Source organism: Alternaria ethzedia, assembly GCF_023757985.1.
Source record: "Alternaria ethzedia strain BMP 0044 chromosome Unknown scaffold_35, whole genome shotgun sequence".
In the NCBI taxonomy this organism is placed as follows: Eukaryota; Fungi; Ascomycota; class Dothideomycetes; order Pleosporales; family Pleosporaceae; genus Alternaria; species Alternaria ethzedia.
Window position 1 is genome coordinate 1 of NW_026056228.1, and position 25,942 is coordinate 25,942.

General features: G+C 46.7%; 9 protein-coding genes across 9 annotated transcripts; 1 reads left to right on the top strand and 8 right to left on the bottom strand.

Moving 5' to 3' along the window:
* Positions 1-4,949: 4,949 nt before the first annotated feature.
* J4E87_009392 (uncharacterized protein) lies at positions 4,950-5,464 on the bottom strand (the record flags this gene model as incomplete). The annotated part of the gene is made up of 2 exons (XM_049380969.1): positions 4,950-5,365; positions 5,461-5,464. 2 exons carry the CDS (start codon positions 5,462-5,464, stop codon positions 4,950-4,952), a joined length of 420 nt encoding a protein of 139 aa, XP_049229190.1.
* A 656-nt stretch (positions 5,465-6,120) lies between these two features.
* On the bottom strand, positions 6,121-7,860 carry J4E87_009393 (uncharacterized protein; the record flags this gene model as incomplete). The annotated part of the gene is made up of 3 exons (XM_049380970.1): positions 6,121-6,541; positions 6,592-7,601; positions 7,654-7,860. The coding sequence occupies 3 exons, from the start codon at positions 7,858-7,860 to the stop codon at positions 6,121-6,123; spliced, it is 1,638 nt and encodes a 545-aa protein (XP_049229191.1).
* Positions 7,861-8,869: 1,009 nt separating this feature from the next.
* Positions 8,870-12,302, bottom strand: J4E87_009394 (uncharacterized protein; the record flags this gene model as incomplete). The annotated part of the gene is made up of 3 exons (XM_049380971.1): positions 8,870-10,252; positions 10,300-12,083; positions 12,140-12,302. 3 exons carry the CDS (start codon positions 12,300-12,302, stop codon positions 8,870-8,872), a joined length of 3,330 nt encoding a protein of 1,109 aa, XP_049229192.1.
* Positions 12,303-16,996: 4,694 nt separating this feature from the next.
* SNU13_2 (RNA binding protein snu13) lies at positions 16,997-17,572 on the bottom strand (the record flags this gene model as incomplete). Its single annotated transcript, XM_049380972.1, has 2 exons — positions 16,997-17,449; positions 17,498-17,572. The coding sequence occupies 2 exons, from the start codon at positions 17,570-17,572 to the stop codon at positions 16,997-16,999; spliced, it is 528 nt and encodes a 175-aa protein (XP_049229193.1).
* A 127-nt stretch (positions 17,573-17,699) lies between these two features.
* J4E87_009396 (uncharacterized protein) lies at positions 17,700-18,424 on the top strand (the record flags this gene model as incomplete). The annotated part of the gene is made up of 2 exons (XM_049380973.1): positions 17,700-17,748; positions 17,802-18,424. 2 exons carry the CDS (start codon positions 17,700-17,702, stop codon positions 18,422-18,424), a joined length of 672 nt encoding a protein of 223 aa, XP_049229194.1.
* Positions 18,425-18,794: 370 nt separating this feature from the next.
* J4E87_009397 (uncharacterized protein) lies at positions 18,795-19,729 on the bottom strand (the record flags this gene model as incomplete). Its single annotated transcript, XM_049380974.1, has 2 exons — positions 18,795-19,511; positions 19,568-19,729. 2 exons carry the CDS (start codon positions 19,727-19,729, stop codon positions 18,795-18,797), a joined length of 879 nt encoding a protein of 292 aa, XP_049229195.1.
* Positions 19,730-20,566: 837 nt separating this feature from the next.
* On the bottom strand, positions 20,567-21,667 carry J4E87_009398 (uncharacterized protein; the record flags this gene model as incomplete). The annotated part of the gene is made up of 1 exon (XM_049380975.1): positions 20,567-21,667. The coding sequence occupies one exon, from the start codon at positions 21,665-21,667 to the stop codon at positions 20,567-20,569; it is 1,101 nt and encodes a 366-aa protein (XP_049229196.1).
* Positions 21,668-22,224: 557 nt separating this feature from the next.
* J4E87_009399 (uncharacterized protein) lies at positions 22,225-23,577 on the bottom strand (the record flags this gene model as incomplete). Its single annotated transcript, XM_049380976.1, has 1 exon — positions 22,225-23,577. One exon carries the CDS (start codon positions 23,575-23,577, stop codon positions 22,225-22,227), a length of 1,353 nt encoding a protein of 450 aa, XP_049229197.1.
* Positions 23,578-24,019: 442 nt separating this feature from the next.
* Positions 24,020-25,847, bottom strand: J4E87_009400 (uncharacterized protein; the record flags this gene model as incomplete). The annotated part of the gene is made up of 3 exons (XM_049380977.1): positions 24,020-24,669; positions 24,724-25,659; positions 25,742-25,847. The coding sequence occupies 3 exons, from the start codon at positions 25,845-25,847 to the stop codon at positions 24,020-24,022; spliced, it is 1,692 nt and encodes a 563-aa protein (XP_049229198.1).
* Between the last annotated feature and the right edge of the window lie 95 nt (positions 25,848-25,942).

Below are 25,942 nucleotides of genomic sequence, written 5' to 3' on the forward strand. Positions count from 1 at the left end.
TCTTTAAATAGCTTAAAGCTAAAAAGGTACTATTATAATAATAGATAAAAAGTATAAGTTAAACTATACAGTTCTAAAATAGATATTTTATTAATTCTAAAGAATAACTCTTTTAGAATAAATAAAAGTCTTTTTCTTTTAAATATATTAATTACTTAGAATAAGTAATAATATAAATAAAATATATTCTAACAAAGCTATAAGCGTCTAGCTAGGCTTATAACCTATAAAGAATAGATAAGTAATAAGAACTATTCTCTAATAATAGAATATAGCTTTGTTAGAATAAAGTAGTTAAATACTATAATAAATAGTATAACTAATAAAGATTTGTAATAAAGTAATTACAGAGTAAAAAGTAAGTAAAAAGTAATAATATTATTACTAGGTAAAAAATAACTATAAAGAATTACTATTTCTTTTATAGAAAATAGCTACTAGAATAATTACGTAAATATCTACCTATTTCTGCCTAAAGATAAGAATTTATAATTAAATCTACTTAATTTCTTTAATTTCTAGATTTATAATCTAAGTCTACTAAATTCTTCTTATTTTCTAGATTTATAATCTAAACTAGTACTAATTATATTAGTCTATGCGTTGTATTGTATAGACTAATAATTAGTTTATTACTAGATCTTTTAGTAATTACAGAAAGAAAGATAAGAAGATAAGAGTTATTAAATTACGTAATAACTCTAATATTAACTAGGCTAAGATAAATAAAGGTGTTTTAGAATCTTTTAGTGTAGTAGATTAAAACTAGCTACTAAAATCTTAATTACGTAAGCAATTAGATTTACTAGGAATTTTTCTAATTTGTTAAGAAATAATAATAAGTGTAATCTTAATAAAGCTTAATAATAAAAGATAATAATAATAACTAAGTTATTATAATCTTCACAAATCTAGACTCTCTAGTCTAAGTTAGAATAATTTACTTATATACGTTTACTTAATATAGCTTTTAAGTCTACTAAACCTATATAGCGCTTTAGATATCTACTATCTTAAGTAGCTACTTAGATAGTACTTTTATAATTTACTTATACTTATATCTATATCTACTTACTCTATATCTATCTTAATTACTATATACTATATAATATATATATACTTATATATACTATATATATTATTAATTAGTAAACTAATAATTCTATAGTAAGCTAGTTTAAAAAAAGTAAGGTCTATTACTAGTATATAAAAAGACGTATTTCTAAAAGAGTTAATATTCTACGTTTAGAGATAGAGGTGTTAGATAGACTAAGACTTAGGTTCTTAGTATAGTAGTTAAAGCTTTTAAAATTTAGAGTAGTAAGGTAACTCTTTTATTAATACTAATATCTACTAATAGTAAAGAGAATTATAATATAGTTATATATTCTTAATAGCTTATAACTAATAAAGCTATAGATTATAAAGTAATAAAAAACTAAATTTTTTAGTAAGTAAAATTATACTTCTACTATATATATACTCTCTATTCTCTATCTCTATCTTTATATCTATTTTTATTTTATAGCTTATAGTATATTAGAGATCTAAAAACTTATTAAAGTAAATAGTAGCTTAAATCTAACTCTAAAGCTATACTAGTATACTAAATAAGCTCTTAACTATATTCTCTCTTATACTTCTTTATAACTTCTTCTAGTATTAGAAAGTCTATTTAAAGCTAATTTTATTACTAGTTATATTATCTTACTTACTAAAGCTTAATTAAGTACTTTTATTATTACTATATTTATTACTTTTCTCTTAAATATATTACTATTACTACTTTTATAAGTTCTCTTAAAATTATTACTCTAAAAGCTATTATAGAGGCTATTATAAACTACTATATTTATACTATATAAAAGGCTATTATAAGTACTCTAAAGAGCTACTTTACTAGTATAGAGCTATATACTAGAGCTATTAATATTTCTATTACCTCTATTTCTATTATTTCTATCTTTATTATTTTTATTATCTCTATTATCTTTATTATATATATAGCTAGCGTAGAACTTTTTATTATTTTTTATTTTAGACTTTCTTTTAAGAAGCTTAATAGTAAGATATATAAGCTTTTTAGTAGTTATAGTTTTTTACTTATAAAAGAGAAAAACTAAAAAGACTATTCTATTAAAGACTATTATATTAATAATTTTACTAATAAAATAATACTAATTATTTACTATATTATTTTCTATAACTAAGTATATAAAGTAGAAGAAATAATTAATTTACTTCTTTCTTTAGCTTTATAAAAAGCTATACTTTAGTAAAGAAATACTTTAGCTAGAATACTTTATAAAAGTAATAAATACTAAAATAGTAAAAATATAGCGTTTATAAGTTACTTTATATAGTAAGATACTATTTATTAAATAGTAGCTATAATAAACTACTAGAACTTCTATTAAGAGCTAGAGAAATAGTTATTATATTATAGTTATTAGAGAATAGATACTATAAGGCCTAGTATAGTATTTCTATTACTATTATATTATATAGTTCTTAACTACTACGTAAAGAGAGTATATAAATATATATAGTTATAGTTAAGTATTAGTACTAATAGTAAAATACACTAAATATCTTAAAATCTTAAAATCTTCTAGCTATTCTAAGATAACTTAGAAGCTAGGCGTTTTTTAATATCTTTTTACTAAATAAAGTCTATAAAATTAGATATATAGCACTACTCTATATATTATATTATATTATATTATATTATATTATATTATATATATACAAAGATACTAAAAATTACTTTATATATAGCTACTTGTAAAGAAATACTATTACTAGTAATATTATACTACTACTTACACTAATATAATACTTAACTAATATATTATATATATTTTATAGGCGCTATATAAGTAATTTATTAGTATATCTTTAGACTATTCTATATCTTAAGTACTTCTATAAAATTAGTTTTATAAGTATTTAGATTAACTTTATTATTTAGATTATAGTATAATAACTTTAGTAGCTTACTATACTTTACTATAAACACTTTCTTTATACTATCTATATTATTTATTTTTTATAAGCTTACGCTATATAGCTATAAATCTATACTATATATTTTTTTAATTCTTTATATTCTTAAAAAGATATATAAATAGTCTAAGCTCTAGTACTAGCTCTAATATCTAATAATAAAGCTTTTTTATTTTTTTTATTCTTCTTACTAATACTAGCTATCTTTTTATATACTACTATTTCTATATTAAAAAACTTAAACTTTACTTTATTTATAAGTTTATATAAGTATACTTTAAATACTACTTATTATTAGCTATATATATATATATAATATAAGTATACTTACTAGTTATTACTAGTTCTATAATAGAAGAAAAAATTATCTTATTTAATACTTTTAAATACTTAGATATTTTAATAGATATTTAAAAATACTTTTCTAACTTTAAAGTTTTTTAAAATAATGTATATTTTTTTTTACTACTAATTTTTTATAACTTAACTACTTTTTTTACTTTTACTTTATAAACTTTTTTTTTATTTTTACTTTTACTTTTTAGCTACTATACTTTAGAATATAACTTAAATTAGAATTAGAATAGTTCTTAAATATTAGCTACTTAACTTATACTTACTATAATTATACTTTCTAATTTATTTATAGCTACTATAATTATACTTTCTTTCTTTTTTTTATAATAGCTTTTAAAATAGCTTTTAAAATAATAATAAATAAAAAAATCTATAAACAATTATAATTTATTAAAGAGAAAAGTAATTTATATAGTAATTATAAAAAGGTTTAATTAAGCTTTATAAAATAGAATAATAATAAAACTAGTAATAAAATTTATAATAGATATACTAATACTAAAAGAACTTTTAAAGAAAATTTAAGAAATTATATAGTTATAGCTTATCTAGTATATATATTTTTAGTTCTAAATTTAAGCTACTATTTATATTCTTAATAGATTTTAAAATCTTTAATTTATTATAAGTAGTAAGATAGGTATAAAAAGTATATATATAGTAGAATTATAATTTTATATACTAAGAGATTTAGTATTTTATTACTTTATAATTTATATATTTATTAGTTATAAGCTAATATAAATATAAAATTATATTTTAATTCTTTTTACTATAAGTAAATACTAGTATTTATAATATAGTTACTTTACTAGTTTAAATCTTAGAAGCTTAAACTATACTAAAAGTAGTAGTACTAGAAGTTTAAGCTTTAGTTTACTAGATAGTTATACTTTTAAATAGAAAGTTTAAACTTTTTAAGAAATATATCTTTTTATAAACTAGTAATAGACTTTATTACTCTACTTATAGAGCTATATATACTTAACTTATACTAGATAAAAGTAGATACTCTAATTAGTAGACTAGAAGTAGTCTTATAATTAGCTATATATAATTATAGTAATTTTAAAAGTTAGTATTTTAGTATAGTAGCGTAAGCTACTAAGAAATATAAAAACTTTTAATTATTATATATACTATAAAGTATAATATATATAATACTCTAAATAGAAGTAAAATAATTAAATAAAAGTAATATAATAAGTATATAGTATAAGATATAGTACTAAAACTTTAGATAAAAGTAAAAAAGCTTAGTATAAGATATAAGCTCTAAGATCTATATAATAACTAAGCTTTACTATAATATAATAATACTCTTTAGTATTAGCTAGAAAGTAGAGCGTTTTAAGTCTAAAATAGACTTACTTTAGATTTTATTTTTTAGACTAGCTTTTACTATAAAATTATTAGTTTACTAATAAAATAAATATTTACACTATTTTAAACTAGTTTTTTTATATACTAGTAATAAATTTTAGTTCTCTAGACTAGCTAATACTATAGAATAAATAGTTTTTTAATAAGCTAGTTTATAACAAGAGTAAATCTAATGTAATACTTTAAATATAGATACGCTGAGGCTATTCCTTCTGTAAAATCGCTAACGCCTTCTTCTTCTGTTCCTCGCCCATAGGTCGTGGCAGCAGTCCCGGATCCGGGTGCCACATTTCCTCATACGTCGCCTTCGATCCATCAGCTTCCTTAAGTTCTGGCGTGAGCGCGCGGTAGTCTGGAGGCACGCGGTCCAAGAACGCCTTCACAAGTCGCGGACTCAGTCCAACAGCATCGAGGACCGCACGATCCGCCGATAGATTTCGCAGGACTCCATCTTTGCCCAGGGAGATGACACTCAGAGCGAGAGGATCTTTGTTGAATTTGGCGAGGATTGCGGTGATTTCTTGTTGGTCGGGTGTGTTGCGATCGTATGTGTGGGGTGGGTTTGGTGGTGCTTCTGATGGGGCTTCTGATGGAGTATTTGTAGTCATTATGTGATAGTCTGGAGCCGGCAGGGTAGTTTTTGAGGTATGTGGGTAAGGTTTTGCTGCTCAGTTTGCAGTTGTGCTGCAGATAAGCATGCCAGAACCGGTGAACACATAGGCAGCCACACTGACATTGGAACCGCGTCATGTGTGCTGATCGCGATCATGTTGGCACTTGGCAACCAAGAAGGATTTCTTCCCCTGCATGTCATGCATTGGCTTGCATACGTCGATAGGATTGGATTGGACGACATGCGGTAGACTAATTGTCCATGAACCAAAGAGAAGGTTGTGAAGCGCTTGGTCGTGAAGAAGTGAAGTGACTGTGGACGTCTAAGGCTTGGAATGGGTAACTTCACCGTCTGATCTGCTGTTTGATCATCACTAAAGCCTGGCAGCAACAGGTAAGTAACCAAAGCAGTACTAAGAGGGTTGCGTTCTTCTGTTTATGCACCACCCCCTAATATAAGTTCAGCTTTCAACGAGTATTGCTGATGACGCGATAGGAACAAAGCGAGTGGGAAGCTGCATCACAACCACAGAAGCACCAGGCCGAGAGAAAGTGGAATGGTCAGTAGGGCAGAACAACAGATAGCATTTCGCATCCTCAAATATAGTACTATGCCAATGATCAAGACATCCTGGTATCCCGCAACGCCATACGATGCGCAGCCAGCTTATGAAACCATGACCGGGAAAGCGAATGCCCAAACGCCAATACAGATACTCTGTACAGATATCATCATCTTCGTATACAATCCATGTTCCACGTTCATGCGCTGGGCCCACTCGCGCCAGGAGCAGCATCCGCTTCATTCCTATGTGACCCTCCTTGCTGTGCCGAACTCTCATCAGCTCTTTCCCTCCTCGAGCGACCAGAGAAGACATCGCTCAGTCTGGCACTAATGCGCCTATTCCTCCTGTCGCGCGCGCCATCGACATCCTCGGTACTCGCATTTGCACTGCCAGTTGCGACATCACCACTTTGGTTCCTCCGCTGTTCTCTTAGTCGTCGTAGAGCAGATATACGCTCTTCGGGTGAGGCGTTCGGTCGTTGACGGAGAGATAGGATATCGAAGAGCGCGGTGCGGCGACGATGGGATGTGTCGCCTTCGGGGTTCAAAGGGGGAGCGAGCTCATCTTCTTGCGATCCCGTTGAATCGCGTGAGTTTACAGGACGGAGGTCGACCCGGCTATCAAAGGTTAGTACAACGTTTGCATGTAAGGTCGAGAATAGTCATACCATAATGGACATGTGCCGGATACATTCAATAACCACGGATCCACGCATTCTGGGTGAAACTTGTGGTCGCATGGTAGAACGCGGAGATCCTGACCCTTTTCAAAGTCTTCGGTACAGATCGAGCATCCCAGACCTTCATCTGGTGAAGCATTGTCGAGGCCCGTGGTCGCACCAGCGGCAACAGGTTGTGCCGGCGCGATGCCGGATTGCTGCTCTTCCGCGGGATCCGATCTTACGACCTGTGCTGTCTCAGTCGCACCAGGCACAGAATCTGGACTCGTGTCGTGCTGGGTCGCAGCTGTTCCTCCACTCGCTTGCGCTTCCGTGTCTGTGTTTACGCCGTTCACATCCCGTGTTTCTGCCGTCGAGCCCAGTTCGACATCAGCGGGTTTCGCCGGCTCCTTCTCGCCAAACTTGACAATGGGTATGGTATCCAGTATAGCTCGTCCCAAGCCCCTTGCCCTGCTTTGTCGCGGTCGTCCGAGTACGTTTCGAGGGCCGTATCGTTCGGGGTGGCGATGCGCGCGGACGGCGCCGGTGATGATGATGACGAGGAATAAGGCTGTGATGATGCCGGTGATACTGTATAGAATGATCATGGCGACGGCGGTAGAAGGCGATGGTCCCAGCGGGTTCTGCTGGTATTGGCCGTTGCCGGAATCGTTGTTCCCCTCATCTCGCGCCTTGACTTGAACGAAGTATTTCATAGCTGCCGGCATGTCGATGATGTCGTTGCGCACTTTTGCCGAGTCCGCTCTGTTCGTCATCGAGTATATGGCGAATTCGTCCATCATGACCTGTGTCTTGTCCTGAGTGTAGTTGCAGTAGTCTGACGTCCTGCTATACAGTATAACTGCCGAGATGTTGCCTTGCAAGTAGGTCTGTTCGAAGACGCCCTGCGCAGTGTCGTAGCCGTTGTAGTCGGTGGTGTCGCAGCTGATGTATGCGATTTCGTCATTGGATATGCCGACGACGCTGGTGTAGTTGGTATTGTACAGATTGCCCTGGACCTAGTGCTTTGTCAGTGCATGAAGGCGATGCGACGAATAGTGTTTGACGAACTGAGTTGGCGGCATCCTTAGTCAATGGGATCAGATCGGCTATCCTGGTCCCGTCGTCGCCCTGGGCGTTAGTGAGCGGTAGAGTGCCGTCGTAAAGATTTGTACGCGCGGTAGACGTGTTAGACGAGGATATCGTGGCCGTGGCGACGGTCGCGAACAAGAGACACGCCAATCGCGACGGCAGGCGATGCGGTCGCACGAGCAGCATCTCAGGGTCTATGCTGTGTATGATGCAACACTGGGTAGCAATATCGCTCGCTCAGCAGCGAACGGCTGACCGTCGGCCTTATCGATGACCAGCACACCAGGCCCGACGCCTCATGGAGAGAAGATCTCGAGCGCGGGGTGTGGCTTCCGCTGTCGCGCGTCTTTGGCAAAGCCCAGGCGGTTCAAAGCGAGTATACGACAAAGCAAATCCCGCGACTGCACACTACCATATCGCGCGCGAACACCAAACCGCGACATAGAAATAGACGGGGCAGCGAGGGTCGATTGAAGCCTCGACGGAGAGGCGCGGACGGCCATGGCGTATCGATTGATCTTCACACGCCCGCTGACGCCGGCGACCCACTGTAATCTGCCACTCCGAGACTGCCGCACCATGTGCGCGCACCCTCCTCTCCAGTCCTCCCACGTTGGATCGCCCGGGGGACCCACTCCATGCGCTGCGACTTGCGGACTTCGTCGCATCGTGACCTGTAAGATATACCCGCCTCACTCCGCCCATCTCGACTTCGCACGCCCATCGCAGGATGTTGTGAAGCTGTCGTCACCTGCATGGCTGAGCAGCGTTCACGGACCGACTTCATGTCTCTTTGATTCTATAGGCTTCACGTAGACGATTATGCGAAACACGATGTTCGAGCACATCCTGATCATGTTTCTGTCAGCAGTCCGAGTTAGGAGCTCTTGCATATGCTTTCTCTGGTGCCGCACCGGAGGAACATTGCACGCTGCATGAGCTGATCATCAATCACCGCTCGACCTGAGTGCAGCCCAACATGAATTATACTTCACAGATCAACAGAGCATCTCCATGTCCGATTACGTGGCAGTCTTGCCACTATTTGTGCGTTTCATAACTAATTATTCCCAATATAAAGTTTTCCTCAAACGCCTGCGCTATGTACCTTTTGTGCAGAAACCTGCCCATTGCAAACACTCATTAACATTCTTCTAACATCCCCCTCCATACCTCAATATCACAATAAAGCTTTTCAGTACGCCACGCCACTGCGACCTCTTCCAGGTGTCTTGAATGTCATGGACTGCACCTGCTGCTCGACCAACCCCCCAAGCGCCAGCGTGTCCATCGGATCGACACCCATCTTCTGGAAGTCGTTGAACCCGGAGAGGTAAAAGCCGGCAATGACCACAAGATACGACAAGATAAGAATAGAGCCCTTGAAGTAGTTGCTCTTACCCTCGCCGTACATGTAAGACAAGAGAAAGACGCAGAGGATGACAGTAACCATGTCCCATTGCGGGAAGATGAGAGTGAATGTCTGGCTGGCAACGTCCTGAGCGGGAATGTATCCAGTGTGGATGGCACTGTAAAACACCAAAGCCGGAATCTGGAGGAGACACACTTGGAGAGCGTACGCGGAACCAATCTCCATGGAAAGTGCAATGTTGCCGTTCATGGCAAACGAGATGGCGTTGAGGAACTCAGTCGTGTTGGGAACCAGTGCAAAGAGCGTGATACCCAAGAACTTCTCGTCAATGTCAGAGCCTTCAAGAACACCATCAACGGTATTAACGAGAATCTCAGCGATGATGGCATATGCGACAGTCGCCGTCAGCAGGATAGCAGCACTCTTTTGACGGCTCCAGTTTGGTGCATCGTGCCCACCAGAGGCATGCCCAGTCGCTGTATCAAGCTCCTCGGGTGCAGCTTCTGTGTTCGTTCGCGTGTGAACGGGGCGTTCTGCATGCGCTTTCGTTGATGTATGGGCGAGTTGCGCTGCCTTGCGTGGAGCCCTGGTAACGTCACGCGTCGCCAAAGCGGTCGTCGTTGCCGCGATTTCAGTGATTTGTCGCGCAAGCGACTCTGCAGCATCATCTGTAAGCCCCTCAACGTGGAAAGAGTGGTGCGAGACAGCGTCGCTCTCTTTTGGCGGTACCATGTGTGGTGTATTGCTGTCCGATTTAGATCCAGGCCGCCCGGTGTCTGATGCAGTGTGTTCAGGTCCAAGACCAACTTCTTGCAAAGTCTGGCTAACCATACGCTTGTACAGCTGGCTGTCGCGTATGTGCGCACGAGATATGGAATTTCCTGTCGCTTGTCTGACGAAAGAAGCATGTGGGAAGTCCATGTGGCCGCTTTGACTGAGACTGCTGGCGCTCATCTCGAGTAGCTTCTTCTCTTGAGCATCTGGCTCCGTCCAAATTGTCGCAGCATGGGTACGAAGGGTGAAGAGAAGACCAATGATGTAGGAGAAGAACAGGAGAGCAGCCGCGAACCAGGTGTAAGGCTTGACAGCTTCGTTGTAGAAGCGATCATTGAGTGCTGGTGTTTGTGAGTAGTAACATCTACGGCAGTCTCGCTCAAGGGGAACGTGGTGATTGGAGTGCACGCATGAGTGGCAGTTGAGTTCATGCTGGTTAGAGTTAGCACAGGATCGACGTGCAATGGGGCTATACTCACGCTTCCGTAGATCTGGTAGAACAATGTCGGACCGAAAGCGCCAATGACGGCGAATAGCAGCATGGTGGAAGTGACACCAGCGGATCGCACATTGAAACGCTGAGTCTTACGCTTGAGAGCACCAAAGCACATGGACAGGCCTGGTAGGAACAGAATACCTGCAAAGATACTGCCGATGATACTACCCTCGACGAGTTGAGCTTTGCCTTGTTTGAGGGCTACGCAGTACAGGAAGACTTCGACGACAGTAGAGAAGAAAGCGTTGATAGTAGCGCCAACACCCATGGAGGACTGAGCTGAGATGGAAGCTACAGCCTGACCAATGAAGTATGCCAACGGAATAATTGACAGCAGTGCTAGGGAGAACAACAAGAACTGGTCAGTCAGCCAGAACTTCATCTCCAAAGCTTCGGCCAAGACGAAGTAGTCGAAGATGGTGAAGGCGACCAGGCCCAGAAGGTTGATGAGGAAGATGTTGGTTCCATCAATAGTGTACTTCCAGTACTTGATACCGACTGCGCGGTAGGTACAGAGCAGGATCGAGGACGACTCTCCGGGGCGGCGCACGTTGCCGTTGTCGGAGTGGAACGAGAGCGCCAGGGGATGGCGTCGCAGATGGTCGAACAGCAGCAGGGTAGTCTTGCCCATGGGAATGGTGAAGACGAGGAACCAGCACAGAGCTGAGACGAGGAACAGCGATGGTGTGAGGAAGCCGTAGAAGAACAGGAAGAAGACCACACGGCCAAGATTCCACTTGCCACGGCCAAAGAGCCTCCTCTTAGTGTTGGCTGTGTCGGTGTGGTTGACATTGGCACGTCCATCTCTGCCGAGGAGGCTTGTCGTCTCTCCACCTGTGGAATCTACGCTGTTGCGTCTGCGGCCGATCAAGGAGCTTGTGCCAGTTGTTGGGCCGAAGAATAGACGTCCTTCTTCGATGTCGCCGCTCTGCCACTGCTCGTACTCGCTAATGCTGCGACCCTCGCCCTCGTCCTCTTCTATGTAGGCCTCATCCTGCATGAGCTTGACGTATTTGCCGAAGGGGTAGAAGAGGTAGCCGGCTAGGGCGAAAAGCAAATGGGAGTACTCCTTGCAGCTTTCGTTGAAGCCCAGGAGCGCGCACAGCAGACCACCCACCGTAGCAACAGCAGCTAGCCACCATCCGAATATGAGGGTCCATACGATGTTGAAGAGAAGCAGCCATCGGCTGACAAAGAGGCCCGGGGACGAGTGGATGTCTTCTTCAGCGTTGCGCTGGACCGACCGGCCCTTCTTGTAGAGGGCAGGCTTCCAGATCCTGATACCGAAGGGATGTGTGACGTTGATGGCATCCTGGCGGTCGCGCAGCGTGAAGCTCTCGGCGTCGCTCAGGTCGTCGTCTTCATCGCCGCCTCCGCTCTCCTCTTCCTCGGCTTGTACCGTCTCCTCGCTGGACGAGGGCGTCGCGTCGGCATCGGCGCCGGTCGGGGGGCCGGCGTTCTCCTGCTCGACCTCGTCGTCTTCGGTCGAGTCGATGGTGGCTAGGTTGGGCGGGGGCGCGGCGGTGCGGCGGCGGACGGTCGAGGGCTTGCGGCGCAGTGTCTGTCGCTGTTTCTTCTGCTGGTCCTGCTGGGCCTGGTCCAGCTCCACCTCCTCTTCGGCGTCGTCGACACTGAACTCCTGCCCCTTCTGCGGCCATTTGGACGACGTAGCGCGCCGGCTCATGGGCGGCTTCTTGGGCTTGGTCGAGCTTTCGTGCGCCGTCGCTGCGGCCTGCTGGCGTCGCTCGATGCCGGACGTGATGGAGCCTGCAGTGGCGTTAGCATCGTGATATCCTCCCCGGGTCGCCAGATGATGCGCGTACCATAGCCAGAGGGCTGCATCGCAGCTTGCGGCCGTCGGCGCGCCGAGTCGCTGGGCGTCGCGCTCTGGGTGGGCGTGTCGCTGCCGGTGCCATAGGTGCTGCTGCGGCGCGACGTGTCGGGCGACGGCTTCGCTTTACCCGCGGCGGGCGTGCGATCTTCCATGGTGGTGTCGCTGTGCGAGGGCGCTGTGAGGTTGGGCAAGGGCAGGCTGTCAGACTATCTGTAGTTCAACCTTGTTTTGGGAGCTGCTGTGGTCACAGCTCAAATGCTCAAACTACGTGGCTCTCCGCACAAGTCACGATTCTGCCGCCGTACGATGACAGCTGTTAGGCAAGGGCAAAGATGCATTACCGCGCCCGTCGTGCCCCTCTGGAGTGTGCGTGTGGGTGGGAGCAAAGCTGCAGATGACCCTGTTAGACGTCCCATTCCCCGGCGATCCATGACTTTAGCGCCCAATGTCTCACCCTGCTCCAGATAAGATAACCACTGCCCAGGCAAGCTGCACGTAATTCACGGCTTCCGCGGCAACTGAATGTCAATGTCAAGAACCGCCTAGAACAACGGTCGCTGTTAGTGCTATTCTGCAATGCTGAAGGTGGCGGTGCAAGCATGATGTCATCTGAGCTGTGGCTGGAGAAGTAGTACTAAGGTAGTCTCCTGCACCCCAACATCCCAATCCTACACCCTCCCAAGACACACGACATAAGAAAAGACATCTGCTGCTACTAGAACAAGGCGCGAACGCCCAGATAGCTAGGTCCTTTGCAGTCTAGAACAACGAGCATTTCGATATCCACGCCTGCATGCGGCTCCACGCACTAGTGTCATCAAAGGTTAGCGTTCAGCCCAGCTCGAATGTCACATGCGTGTCGTCGGGCACGTGTACCACCCTTGAGCTGGCAAATCTTCCATCGGCATCTGGTCCTACAGTGCGGAATCGGTTCGCCAGATCATTAATCGAGATGTAGCAGCTTCTTATACTGGACCGCTGTAGAAGCTACGGCACTAGTCCGCCTCATCGTCTATGATGCTGCAGCCCTGTCCAGGTGGAGACGTGAACCCCTCATCCGGCACTAGGCATGTATACCAGTCGTGTTGCAGTTCACAAGACATCGATGTATGATCAGACTTTCTATCTCTATCTAGGTAGAGGAATACGTTGCCTCGGGATGTATCCAGTTGTCAACAGTTAATAGCGCGTATTCAGCAACACCTGCTTAAATCGAAATCTGGCCACGCCTGGTGCCAGTAGCGCAATGCGCCAGTACAGCCATAGATGCAGCCACAGCTGGGGCACACTCAGCCGCACTCAACCAGAATCTGGATAATGCTTGAAAAGGCCGGCCTCCCACATGTAATGACTGGTTTCTGCCAGCTAACCTCGGAAGCCAACCCCTGACGTCTCTCTTTACTTCCTGTCGTCTGGATGGTAATGAGATATGGACCTCCTGAATATCTTCCTCGTAACCACGAGCGTTTGTGCATTCGCCTACACAGTTTATTTTGTCTACTTGGACAGCGCACGCCTACGGGGCGAAATTGTCGAAGAAGCTAAATCAAGGAAGCGTGCCTGGCATCTCCGAGTGGGACCGGTTGTCTGCTCGATACTGGCTATAATTGCCTTTGTTCTTATACTGTTACCAAGGAACAGTAGATCTGAAGCCTGTTTGCCAGAAAACAACGAAATCAATCCGGATGTTGGGGGCATTGGTGTCCTGCTTGGCCTTTTTCTACCTTGTCTTGTACTCCTTGGGGTACTAATCTTGGGTCACTTTACAGCACATACCTCAGGTGCGAAAGAGCTTTGCATGGCTCAGTTTGCGAGTAAGTTGCGAAGAGCAATGAAGCGTGTTTCGGGTTTAACACAGCATAGACTTGCTTTATCTCACAATCAATCTTGCCAAGGAGATGAGAAGATTAAACGCTCAAGAGCTTGGAATTGCCATATCCAGTGTTGATGCGGTCAGTGCCTCGATATCCATGGCCTTCTCGGATAAAGATGTGCTCGCTGCGCGGAAGCTGGTCCTTCTTGGATTCTTGACACAGCTCGCTGCATACGGCGTACAGGCTGCGGCTTTCAATCAATACTCGCGGCGCGACAGTTTCCGCTGTGATTCCTCTACAACAAATCAGGCATTGCCGCAATCCTACTCGACATTCTACTGGGTTTACTGGTCCCTCCGCGTGGTAACATCGATACTCCCAATCCCGGTAGCCTATCGTCTCACGTCGGACTTGAACAAGATTGAACATAAGAACAATAATACACAAAGCTCACGAGTCAAAGCCACAGCACTATGGAGGTCTCTACCCGCCACTTTAGCGACAAGTTACCTGATCTACGGGTCGTTCGTACTACTCCATGGACTATCTATCTACAACATTTTGCGCGGAACGAACACTATCAAACAGTCATGGCTTGCCTTGATGACCGAGTGGGGCCAAAGTGCCAACGCCATAATCGCCATATTTGCCGTCGGTCATGTCGCATACCACATCTATAGGCTGTTCGTTGCTGAGAGCAGGAATAATATTGCACAGACTCCTGGGCTCAGTGGGCAATCAATCAGTGAGGCCTATCCCCCAACCGGGTGGAAGGCATGGGAGTACTGGCCTTGGAACGCGAAATGGTGGCCTTTTCATCTGGAATTAGACTACTCGGATCATCTCTTGGTAGACGAAGGTATACTGCAGAGAACCCTGCAACCGCCTGTCCAACAGACCCCAGAAGTATTGAAAGAGCTTTGGGAAGACATGATGGATGGCTTTACTTGGAATAGGCCTGACGACATTGTCGATTGTCTGGATCGAGGAGTCCCATTGGATATTTGCGATGACGCGGGCAACTATCCAATCCATCTGGCCGCTCGCCACAACAACACCGATATCCTAATGAGAACACGCTTCAACTTCACCCAGGACTCGATCGAAGGTGACCCTCTGCTTTTCAGTAACTTGGCCTCTGAAACTCCTTTGGAAGTCGCATGCAAGGCAGACAAACTTGAGGCCGTTCGTTGGATTATGGAGCAGCTCCCACAAACCCACCCGCAAGCCAAAGATGCTGTATGTCAAGCTTTCAAGGTCGCTATCGTTGGGGAAAAGGAGGGTATTTTGAGGATTTTACAGCACCTGTGGCCTGAATGGACAACACTGGAGATACAATCACAGTCCGACCGGTTTTCACTACTCCGCTTTGCCATCAACAAGCGCAAAGCAAAGTCTGCCTACCGACTGACAGATCCTAGAGTCGTATTAGAAAGGCAGCCAAATGCGTACAGGATCTTCGAATTGGGCTGGAAATTGGATCTAGACGAGTCTTCTCTATATATGATCCTGGACGATCGTCAAGGCCCGACATCGATTGTGGACCCGACACAGTTGACTTATGATGTCATTGGCTCTTCTACGCTCGATAATGACGAATCATTGGAGCTTCTTCTTGGCCTGAACGTTGACATCTCTATAATCTTTCGACAATCGGTAAAATTTACAGCGGATCAACATTTCGATCCCGATCGATCAGGCGACATGTGGGCGTACATCCTACTAAAAGGATATACGTTTGAGCTAGAGGATCTAGACTCCATTATCACCTTCTTGTTGGATGAAAGACCTTACCCTGAACATCGAGCGCAATTACTGTACAGCCGTATAAGAAAGGCCTTGATTCATCATGGCGGGCGTGACTGGTCCCAGGTGGTAATGTCAGTGAGGCTTGCCTGGCCGATAGAACTAGAAAGAGATATCAATTTGATCCAGGACGCAGCAATGTTGCAGCGGATGCTCAACGTAAGGAAAAACCATCGAAAGTCGCTTCTGACATATGCGATGAAGCCATATCAACCAAAACAGCAATCACTCGAATGCATGGAGCTTCTTCTGCAATATGGAAGCCATATTAAAGGGTCAGACTTGGCTTATGCACGTCAGTGCGCCTTTGATCGGGACGAAGACATCACGTTCTTCATGTTATTGGCCATTTGGGTTAGACCTGAAGTCAATTCTGACGCCTTGTGGACGGTGTGCGACCCCAGCGACCCCAGCGACCCACCTTCCAGGATTTATACACTGTGCCCACCTTCCAGGATTTATACACTGTGCCAAATTTTGCTCAGGTGTGGCGCCGATCCAACACTGATGGATGTAAACGGGAAAATTCCTCGGGATGTCTTCGAGGGTATGAGTGGTCTGATGATAAGAGCATGGGGTGACGGACCTGATGACCTATACCCGTACACACCAATGGAAGAGCTGGGGAAACAACGCATGGGGAGAGGGATAAAGGAAGACATTTCGGAGGTTATAAGTCTCTTGCAGCGGTGGGAAGACTACCATAATGATCCGAAAAGCGGCAAGCCGTCCGATAGACCAGATCCAGATTGGGAGGCATTGTGTGATCACATCGACGAGTCAAAATGGGCACTACTAATCGAGAAGAACCCCGAGGGCTTCAAGATAGTTGAAGAGCATTGAACCGGTCTTGATGCTGCGTGCCGCCTACCTCTAAGCAATGTTTGTCAACTTGCTCAGATCAGGTACGATGTGGGCGGCACGCAACACTGATGCTCGTGGTTTAGGTTCCTCAGACGACTTGATCAGGGGCCAACATCACCGGTACAAGACTGTGCCGATACGTGTAAGGTCCAACGAGCTTGCAAGAAAAGACTCAGACTATGTAGAGACGAGATGGGATCCGGAGAAAACGTTGAGGTTTCTATCTGTCTAAAGAGTGTATTCCAGAACCATCATGCGTCTCGCGTCGCGCAGACCTTGCCGTTCAGCCCCATCTCCATCCCAAACCAGTACCAGGACTCAACAACTCAGAGCTGAGCCATTTCCAGACCCGCTCATCATCGTCAAATCGCAATCCTCTCCACCGCGTCCTTCATAGCCCTGATCTGCCCCATCAGATCGCTCGCCTCGTTGCTAGTGAGACTGACAGCCACAACCGAGCGACCGACGCCACAAGCCCGTCCCAGTGCCATTTTACTGGGCACATAGACGAACGGCACGTTCTTGTCTTCACACAGGAGTGGAAGATGAAGTGTAATGGCCAGAGGCTCGGCGTCGCTAGCCATGATGATGAGCTCGGAGGTGCCTCGGTTCAACGTTTTGGTTGCTTCATTGGCGCCTTTCGAGATTTGGTGGTAGTGAGTAGCTTGCTGGATCAGATCCAGAAGCTTTTCGGCTAGGGTGGTGTCGGCGATGGGCCAGGCTGCGGATGGCGTAGACATTCTAGCTTTTGAAGGTCGAAAGAAGGATTTGTTTCGGTTAAGCTTGGGTTCACTGCTTGGCTCGCCCGTGGGTTCCTGCGGCTGTTAGCATGCATCTATCTATTGATCATTTCAAACACTTACACTGCCTTGCTCGCCCTTGCAAATGTCGTAGTAAGTGGTGGGGAAAGGTTGTTGGTGAGATGACAGAGGCCGCATTCCGAAATATATCTGCCTGGGGCTTATCGATAACGACGGTATGACACGTTCCCCATCAACCGCGCGCCGTGGACCCTCACCCGCCGACCATGTGAAGCGCGCGTCGACATAACGCGTCGCGCAAACCATGTATCACCTGTTCAAGTCGATATATCTCCATGCGACAAGTAAGGAAGGTACGCTCCCTAGTTCTCGTGCATGTCGAACCACTGATGCTAACGTATCGCAGAGTACTCCGTCCTCCTCCTAGGCCTCGACAATGCCGGCAAGACGACACTCCTCGAGCAAATAAAAGGCACCTACTCGGCCTCGCACCCCAACCTCAAGACCGTTCCCACCGTCGGCCAAAACGTTGCTACCATCGCCCTTCCACCTCCAAATCCACCCATCTACCTCAAGATATGGGACGTCGGCGGCCAACATAGCTTGCGCGGGCTTTGGCAGTCATACTACAGCAGCTGTCACGCCATCGTCTTCGTCATAGACAGCAGCGATGTAGGCAACGCCACCCTAGCCGACATGAGCGCGAACAATGCAGCAAGCATAGAAGACATTGGGCGATTGGACGAGTGCAAGTTGGTCTTGGAGAGCGTGTTGGCGAACGAAGATGCCAGCGGCGTGCCGATATTGATACTGGCGAACAAGCAAGATCGCGAAGACTGCGTCGAAGTTGTCAGGATCAAAGAGGGCTTCGTGAGAAGAGTGTTCGAGGGAGAGAAGGGTGGAAACGTGAGGGACAGCAGAGTACTTCCTTGCAGTGCTCTCACAGGGACTGGTGTGCAGGAGGCGGTGGAATGGCTGTGCAGTAGGATGGCATTCAATAAAGAGGCAAGACCGCCCGTCATGAGGTAGTTGAAGGTCGGCACGAAGTCACGAATATACCCCTATTTTCGAACTACTAATTCAAGGCCATATCGATCGCAAGGTGGAATGTTGGGCCCTCAATCTTATCGCGACTTCAAAGAATATACCTTCACAGCAACAGGATGGCAACATTTTGGATATGCAGCTCGTCCCGCGTTTACGGAAGGATGCGTTGGTCAAGAGCTTCTCCACTCCAGTGTTCGCAAATCTGCATCAACACGCGAGCGAGCAACAGCACTGGAATGTCGTTTCTGACGCTTGAACATTAAGAGGTGGAAAACTCATATTCACACTGACGTTCAAAGATATTTACATTCAAACTAGGCTAAGAGATTGTATCGTAGTCTCATCATTCCACTCAAAGTCCAAACCACTTGAGGTCCTCCGCCTCATGCACCGGCACAGTGTGACCGACATTCAGAGCACTGTAACCCACAAGCTTCGTCCCATCACCATACACCATCTTCGTGTACCCACTCTGCGGAGTGTTCGTCTCGTTCTTCGAGAACGAAACACCCAGCAATCCACTCCACTCCTTCAACTGCTCACCCAAGTTAGGAATCTTGACGAGCGAGTCAGCAGTTCCGTGCCAAGTCGCCATGCGAGGGTAAGAGCCAGAGTAGCCAGGGTACATAGCCTTGACCTGAGCGACCCATTCAGCCTGCGACTTGATAACCTGGCCGTTTGCGCATCGCGGGTCTGCGGTGCTGGGACTGGCACCGGGGCTGCCTGCAACACAGCCTGCGGCGACACCGGAGTAGCAGGATCCTGCGGCGATGACGTCTGGGTAGGTGGCCATCATGACGTTGGTCATCATGCATCCGGAACTGCTGCCGGTGACGAAGACCTTGGTGGGGTCGGCGTTGTACTTCTTGATGGTGTACTGGATCATGTTGTTTAGGCCTTGGTTGTCGCCGCCGGCATCGCGGGAGAGGCCTTTGGCGGTGTTGACTTCCCAGCAGTTGTTGTCTTTCTTGGTGGATGGAAAGATGTTGATGAAGCCTTTTTGCTCGGCGAGGCTGTTGTACTTTGTCGATTGAGCGTAGGCTTCGCCGGTGCCACCGCAGTAGTGCAGCTATCCACTGGTTAGAAAGACGATCGTCACAAAGTGGGTGTGATGGAAAGACGTACGGCGAGGATGATCGCAGGCTTCTCCGCAACCTTGGCAGGAACGTAGATGTTCATCTGAAGGTTGGATGGGTTCGCTCCGAAGTCGTTGACACGAGTAAGGGCGCCATTGGCAGTTGCGCAGAGCGCAGCAATGCTGCCGAGTACTGAGGTGGAGAAGTGCATCGTGAGTGTCGTTAGAGTCCGCAACACACAATTTCCTGCACCCTCCTCCCCTTCTTATACCCACACCACACACTCATCATGCGATCGTCGCCAGAGCTAAACATATTAAGCTTGTTTCCCCGTGAATACTAGCCGACATAAACCTCTGTTAAAGCGTCAATCTAAAAGTTCCGAAGCGAGGAGGCACGGCTATGCGCATGTGAGAAGATGAAGTTCGTGCGTTGTTTCAAAACACTTTTCCTTCTCCAATGACATGCGACTGAAACGGCGTACCTGCTGTTTTGGTCGAGCGATGGAGGTTTTTGTTCCAACTGAGGTTAGCCACCAGGGGAATGATGTGGAGTAACCGCAGGGAATCAGGGATCTTGGATCATTACCCCGGATGAACTCCCGCCACATATATTAACCTACTACCGAGCTTTGCTCCGGCGCACGTAACATGTGGCATTGCCTACTTTCGCATCTACGTCACTTGTCATGCTGGGTGGTGACGATTACCGCGACTGTTTACCGGGCTCGAACACCAGACTATGTCCTTTCTGTGTGCCATTGAGCATTGTGTTATCCATATGCCGTTGCACGTCCCGACTTCCGTTCCTGGAGCGAACATGTATACACATGTTGTATGTTTTGAGGGCCCGTAGGTTGCGCAATAACGGCATTAAAGATGGGGGCTGACATGCGTTGTTAGTACGAGGACGTGCCTACGGCTACATCCGAAATTGTGCAAGACCGAAGTAGAGCAGAGCTGTCACAACAAAAACATGCGTCTCAAAATCTTTGTCCAATTATTCTATCAAACTCGCAAACGCTACTGGGTATCTTCTTGCGCCGAATCTACAAGTTAGGGTGCGCCTCCTTCCACTCCTTGCTGAAAGGGTAGTCAATGTATCCCTTCTCGCTCTTGGGGACGTAGAAGGTGTCGCGGTCGTAAGGAGTAAGCTCGATGCCCTTCTCTATCCGGAAAACGAGATCAGGTGTGCTGATGAAGTAGCGTCCGAACACGGCCACGACATCGCGGTCCTTGTGCTCTTCGACAATCTTCTTCGCATCCTCGGCCTTGAGTCCACCAGCGATGAGCAGCTTGCCAGAGTAGTGGGGCAGTAGAGGGTCGAGAGAGTCGTAGCCCTCAACATCTGCGTTACCAGATACGCGAGCCTCGACAAGGTGGAGGTAGGCCAGATTGAACGCATCCAGTCTCTTCATGATGTCTGTGAACTGGGGGAGGGGGTCCTTCATCTTCATGCCCTGGAACTCGGAGAATGGACTCAATCGGATGCCGGTCTTGTCGGCGCCCACGGCCTCTACTACAGCCTGGGTGACCTCGACACAGAACCTGGAGCGGTTCTCAACAGAGCCGCCGTAGGAGTCTGTGCGCTTGTTGCAGGTATCTTGCAGGAATTGATCGATGAGGTAGCCGTTGGCAGCGTGGATCTCTACACCGTCGAAGCCAGCCTCGATAGCGTTTTTGGCTGCCTGTGCGTAGTCGGAGATACTCTGCTTGATGTCCTCAACGGTCATCTCCTTGGGAGTAGCGTATCCCTCGCCTAGGGATGTTGCGCTGGAAGACTTGATGGTGATATCGTTCGCGGCAGCAAAGTCCTTGTTCGCTACACGTCCAAGGGCCCAGAGCTGGAGATAAATGTACGAGCCCTTCTCGTGGACAGCCTTGGTTACTGGTTTCCATGCGTCGATCTGAGCCTGAGTGTAGATACCGGGTACGTTGGGGTAACCACCAGATTGTTTCGAGACCAGGGTGGCTTCGGTGATGAGGAGGGTTCCCGGTACGCAAGCACGCTGGCCGTAGTACTGTGCAGCCATGGGCAGGATCTCATGGTCGTCGTTAACACGGAAACGCGTCAGAGGTGCCATGGCAATGCGGTTCTTGAGCTCCATGGCGCCCACCTTGAGCGGCTGGAAGAGGCGGTCTGCGGACATCTTGGTGTTGTGGGTGTTTGATTTTGGCAAGTTTGAGAGTTCGGACATGTAGGAAGATATTTAAGGAAACAAAAAACAGCAGCTGTGAGGGTTGAATAACAAGACTCCAGACGGATCAAAAAGGCTATATACGCCCCTACTAAGCACACCCCGTCCGATGGTTTGAAATCAGCGCTCGGTCGATCTCGGCATTTGCGCGGTATTTGGCTCGTAGAATTTTCCAAGGCGTTCCACGCCGGTGTAGACCCTGACGGGCATCACCCTAAAGACCATCTAGTCTTTAGGTGGTAAAGTGTGCCCGCATACAGATATGTAGCCGCTGGGAGCGAGATGGTACCTGGACTTAGTGGGAGACGGAACTTGTTGGCGGGAGCGGCGGTATCGCCGAAACCTTCGGGCCTATGACGTAAGCTGCATTGGCGTGGATCGCCAAACTGAAAGAGCGAAGGCCGACACTTCATTGCATGTGTTGGCAAACACCATCTGGACTTGGAAGGAAGTAGAGCGATTGATTGTAAGAAATTACAACAGTTGCGCGAGAATGGATCCCGAGCACGCTAGAGCTGACTAACATCATGTGCGCTTGCTCCTCTTAGAATCTTTTGCGCCCTGCGCAGTTGCTCTTCCAAATCCTCATACCAAAGCCACCGAAAGTTCTCATTAAGCTTCTGCTCGAGCTTAATCATATCATCTTCTACCCCTTCCACCATGAAGTTGTATGCTAGACCATTTTCGATACTCCTCTGAATACATCCCTGTGTTCTAGGTCGTCTGACAGCATCATAGGCCTTGAAGGCAGCCTCAATATTATCAGAACTTCCGACATCAGCTATCAAGCGACTGAGGAGAAATGCATCTTCCATAGCCATGCCAGCTCCAGCTCCCATGTGAGGCGTCGTGGCGTGTGCGCTGTCACCCAGTAGACACATACGACCCTTGAAATATGGCTTATCGTGTTGAAGAGTGTGTAGTGCCCATTTAGATGGTAGAGTATGTTTCGCGATAAGATCGATGAGTGGCGGATAAAAGTCTTTAAACTTTTCACGGACCTCGTCCGCACTCGTGGGTACTATCCAGTCATCCTGGTCCCAAGTGCTGGTGAGGGATCGATCGTGTGGCATGGCAACCATGTTGATGAGTTCGCCATGGTCGACAGGGTAGGTGATGCAACTTCCTCCATAACCACAGTACAATGTACCGTTCAGTGCCCTTTCTTCTCCTAGCGCTTTCTTAACCACTTCAGCTGGGGCCATAGCCCTTATCGCGGCCTCGTGAGCGTACGCTGGCTTCACATCTGGACCACAGACAAAGCTTCGTACCTTGCTCTTGATGCCATCGCAGCCAATGAGTGCACTGGCTAGAGTAGTCGTTCCGTCGGCGAAGCTTATCTTGAGCATACCAGCACCCACTTCTTCGACACTCTGGAAGCTTTTGCCGAAGCTTGTTATGTCCTTGGGAAGCAACGCAACCATCTCATCAAGCAGACGTGCCCGGTGTATTCTACCTCGCATACAGAACCCAGTGGGCGCATCTGGTGTCTTCTTGGCGTCAGCCTGATGGAAACCGAGATCTCCAGCTTTGGCTCCATTGGGTCGTCGCTCGTCCATACCCCATCTGATCGTGTTGAAGGTGTTTTCGCGTTCAGGGTCTGTGTTTATCGTGGCGTGTTTCATGTAGCCTTCCAGCAGTCGAGGATCGATAAGGTGCAATGCAGTCGTGGCGTTAGCACCGAATCCAACGCCGGCACCTATTTCCGCGAAGGCCTGAGAGGCTTCGTAGATGTGCACTTTGACACCATGTTTGAGAAGACCAATGGCGAGCGCGGCACCACCAAGTCCGCCGCCAACGATTGCGATCGGAAGGCCATTGTAGTTCTGGAAGGTTGCTGCAGTTGACCCGTTTGCGGACATTCTTTGATGATTGGTCGTTGTTCCAGGCGCCGTCCTTTCCGTGGCTGCGTCGCAACGCCGCGTCTTATATTATTGAAGATTTCATACGGGCCGAAGAGAGTTGTCAATAACTGCCGGACCCGACCCGCGGGGCTGGTGTACAAAGTAAGCTGATGTTAAGCCGCATACCTAGGCACCCATGAGTTTAAGTTCAGGCCGGCTTGAGGTATATCATTCTCCCGAAAGAGACCCTGATGCGGATGACGTAGTAGACGGAGGCGCCGAGGCGGGAAGGTGCGGAGGCGGGGAAATTGGGGATAGATTAACTCCACGCTAACTGGTGATAATCGTGTTGCTATCTACTCCAAACGCGCTCCAGATGATGTGGGGGACAAAGACAGCGACACATGTTCCAGAACATCGTCATGTCTACCGGCCCAATTGTCTACGTAATTTCGTTTCTTCAAAGCTCATTGTGCGCCGGCACGGCCTTTTGTACATCGATGCCACAGACTGCAGGCGTACCTACTTCCATTCTGTAGACGCACTTTTCTTCCTCGACGATCTTCCAAATCTCGTCATTCTCGGCGCACGCTAGAATGACCATTGTGCTTCGGTTGGGGCCATTCCAGCAGTGTTGGCCATTCTCGTACTTGATTGCGATCCTTTCTCCACTGCCCAAACCCTTACCATCGGCAGGAAGCTCTTCATCGACGGTGATGGACTCAATGCGTGCAAAATTGCCCATGCCAGTGTGGCCACCGCCTTTCTTGGGCTTCTGAGTGGTTCTTGAGAGGAAGCAGTGCTCGTATGTGTATTCACCAGAGTCAGTAGACGTGCAGCGGTCTTTGAGGGCGCGGAAGATGGAGTCTGGGCCGTAGTCCTTGGTGAGATCCTCCTCGTGTTTTGTAAGTTCCGACTTGTCGCCTTCAAGTTCCTTCTTCGCGGAGTCGAGCTGTGACTTGGCGTCGGTAATGACCTTGGATTCCGGGGCGTCGCCAGTCGTGGGGTCCGCGAGGATACCGTTCTCGATGAGCGCGACACGCAAGTCGCGCAGCTTGCTGTCCACCCAGCTACGGATGGAGTCGGGAAGGTACTCCTCGAATTTATAGACTACATGCGATAGTCAGTAGATAGCTTTAGACGCGTCTTGGGGAATTTGCTTACGGAGCTCCACGTCAGACTCTTCGACTGTTTCGAACTCGTCCCATTTGATGGCACTCTCAGAGTCGGGCTTGAGAATCTCATCGAGGTCGCGGTCTAGAGCGTTGTTGGGTCCCGGACGCTCTTGGGCAGCATAGTTCTCCCAGGCCTGCACAGCACGCTTCACGCCCTCGTCGTTGAAGTTGGGGTTGTATTCCTCCTTGAAGCGCTTCAACATGCCCTCGAGCTCCTCAACCCGTGATTGTGCCGCATTCCTCTCTTCTCGCACGCGGTTGACGTTATCGGTCAGCTCTTGGATTCTATCCTTGGCGAGGCTGGCCAGCACTGTGATCTTGCCGCCCTTGCCTGCGCCCTTGACGACCTTGCCTCGCTCGGCCCTCTCGATCTCGGCGAGGCTCTTGGTCAGCCCGTCGACCTTGAGAGTCGCACCTTCTATCTGCGTCTTGAGTGTCTGAATGCGGTCCTCGACCTCCTTCCGCATGCGACCAGCCTCGGCGATGAGCTCCTTCCGCCGTTGCTTCGCAGCAGTCAGGCTCTTTTGTCTCGCTTCGTCCGCCTTCCGCCATTCCTTCCCGATTGTTGCACACTTGTCTTCACACTTGATGCCGCCCACACGCTCGTATTCGTCGCTGCCGTCACAGCATAGTTCGTAGTCGCATGCGCCATCGTTCACGTTGGTGAAGGGAATGTAGCTCGGCTGGTGGCCCTTGTTCTTGCAGTAGAAGCCAGGAAGGGCAGGCGTAGCGTTGACGTCTTTGTTCTTGAAGCCTAGAGGCTGGGGCGGGGAGAGTGGCGAGAGGTAGGCGCACGCCGAGGTGCCTGGCTCATCAGAGCCATCGGGGCAGTCGCAGTAGTCGTCGTTCAGGCGTGCAATGGGGAGCTTGATGGCGGGATTCGAGATACAAGTGAATGTCTCGGCATCCTTGTAGTACTTTGCAACTGCACATCTACTATCAGCTATACTCCAGCGTCTACGTGGAAGCTCCCGAGGTCTCCCTGAGCTGTATCATGTGCAACTTACACTCCGGAGCAACACCCCGCGGCCGGGCGGGGTCTGACGCCGCATCTGCGGTACTGACTAAGATGGGGAGAATGAAGGCTAGCGAAGACACGTGCTTCTTTCCCATTTTGAATGTGGAGAGAGCAATTGGAGCTTGAGGCCTCAAGATGCTCGAAATGCCACATCGACATAGTTTCAGGGTCCACTGGCCCGTGCGCCGCC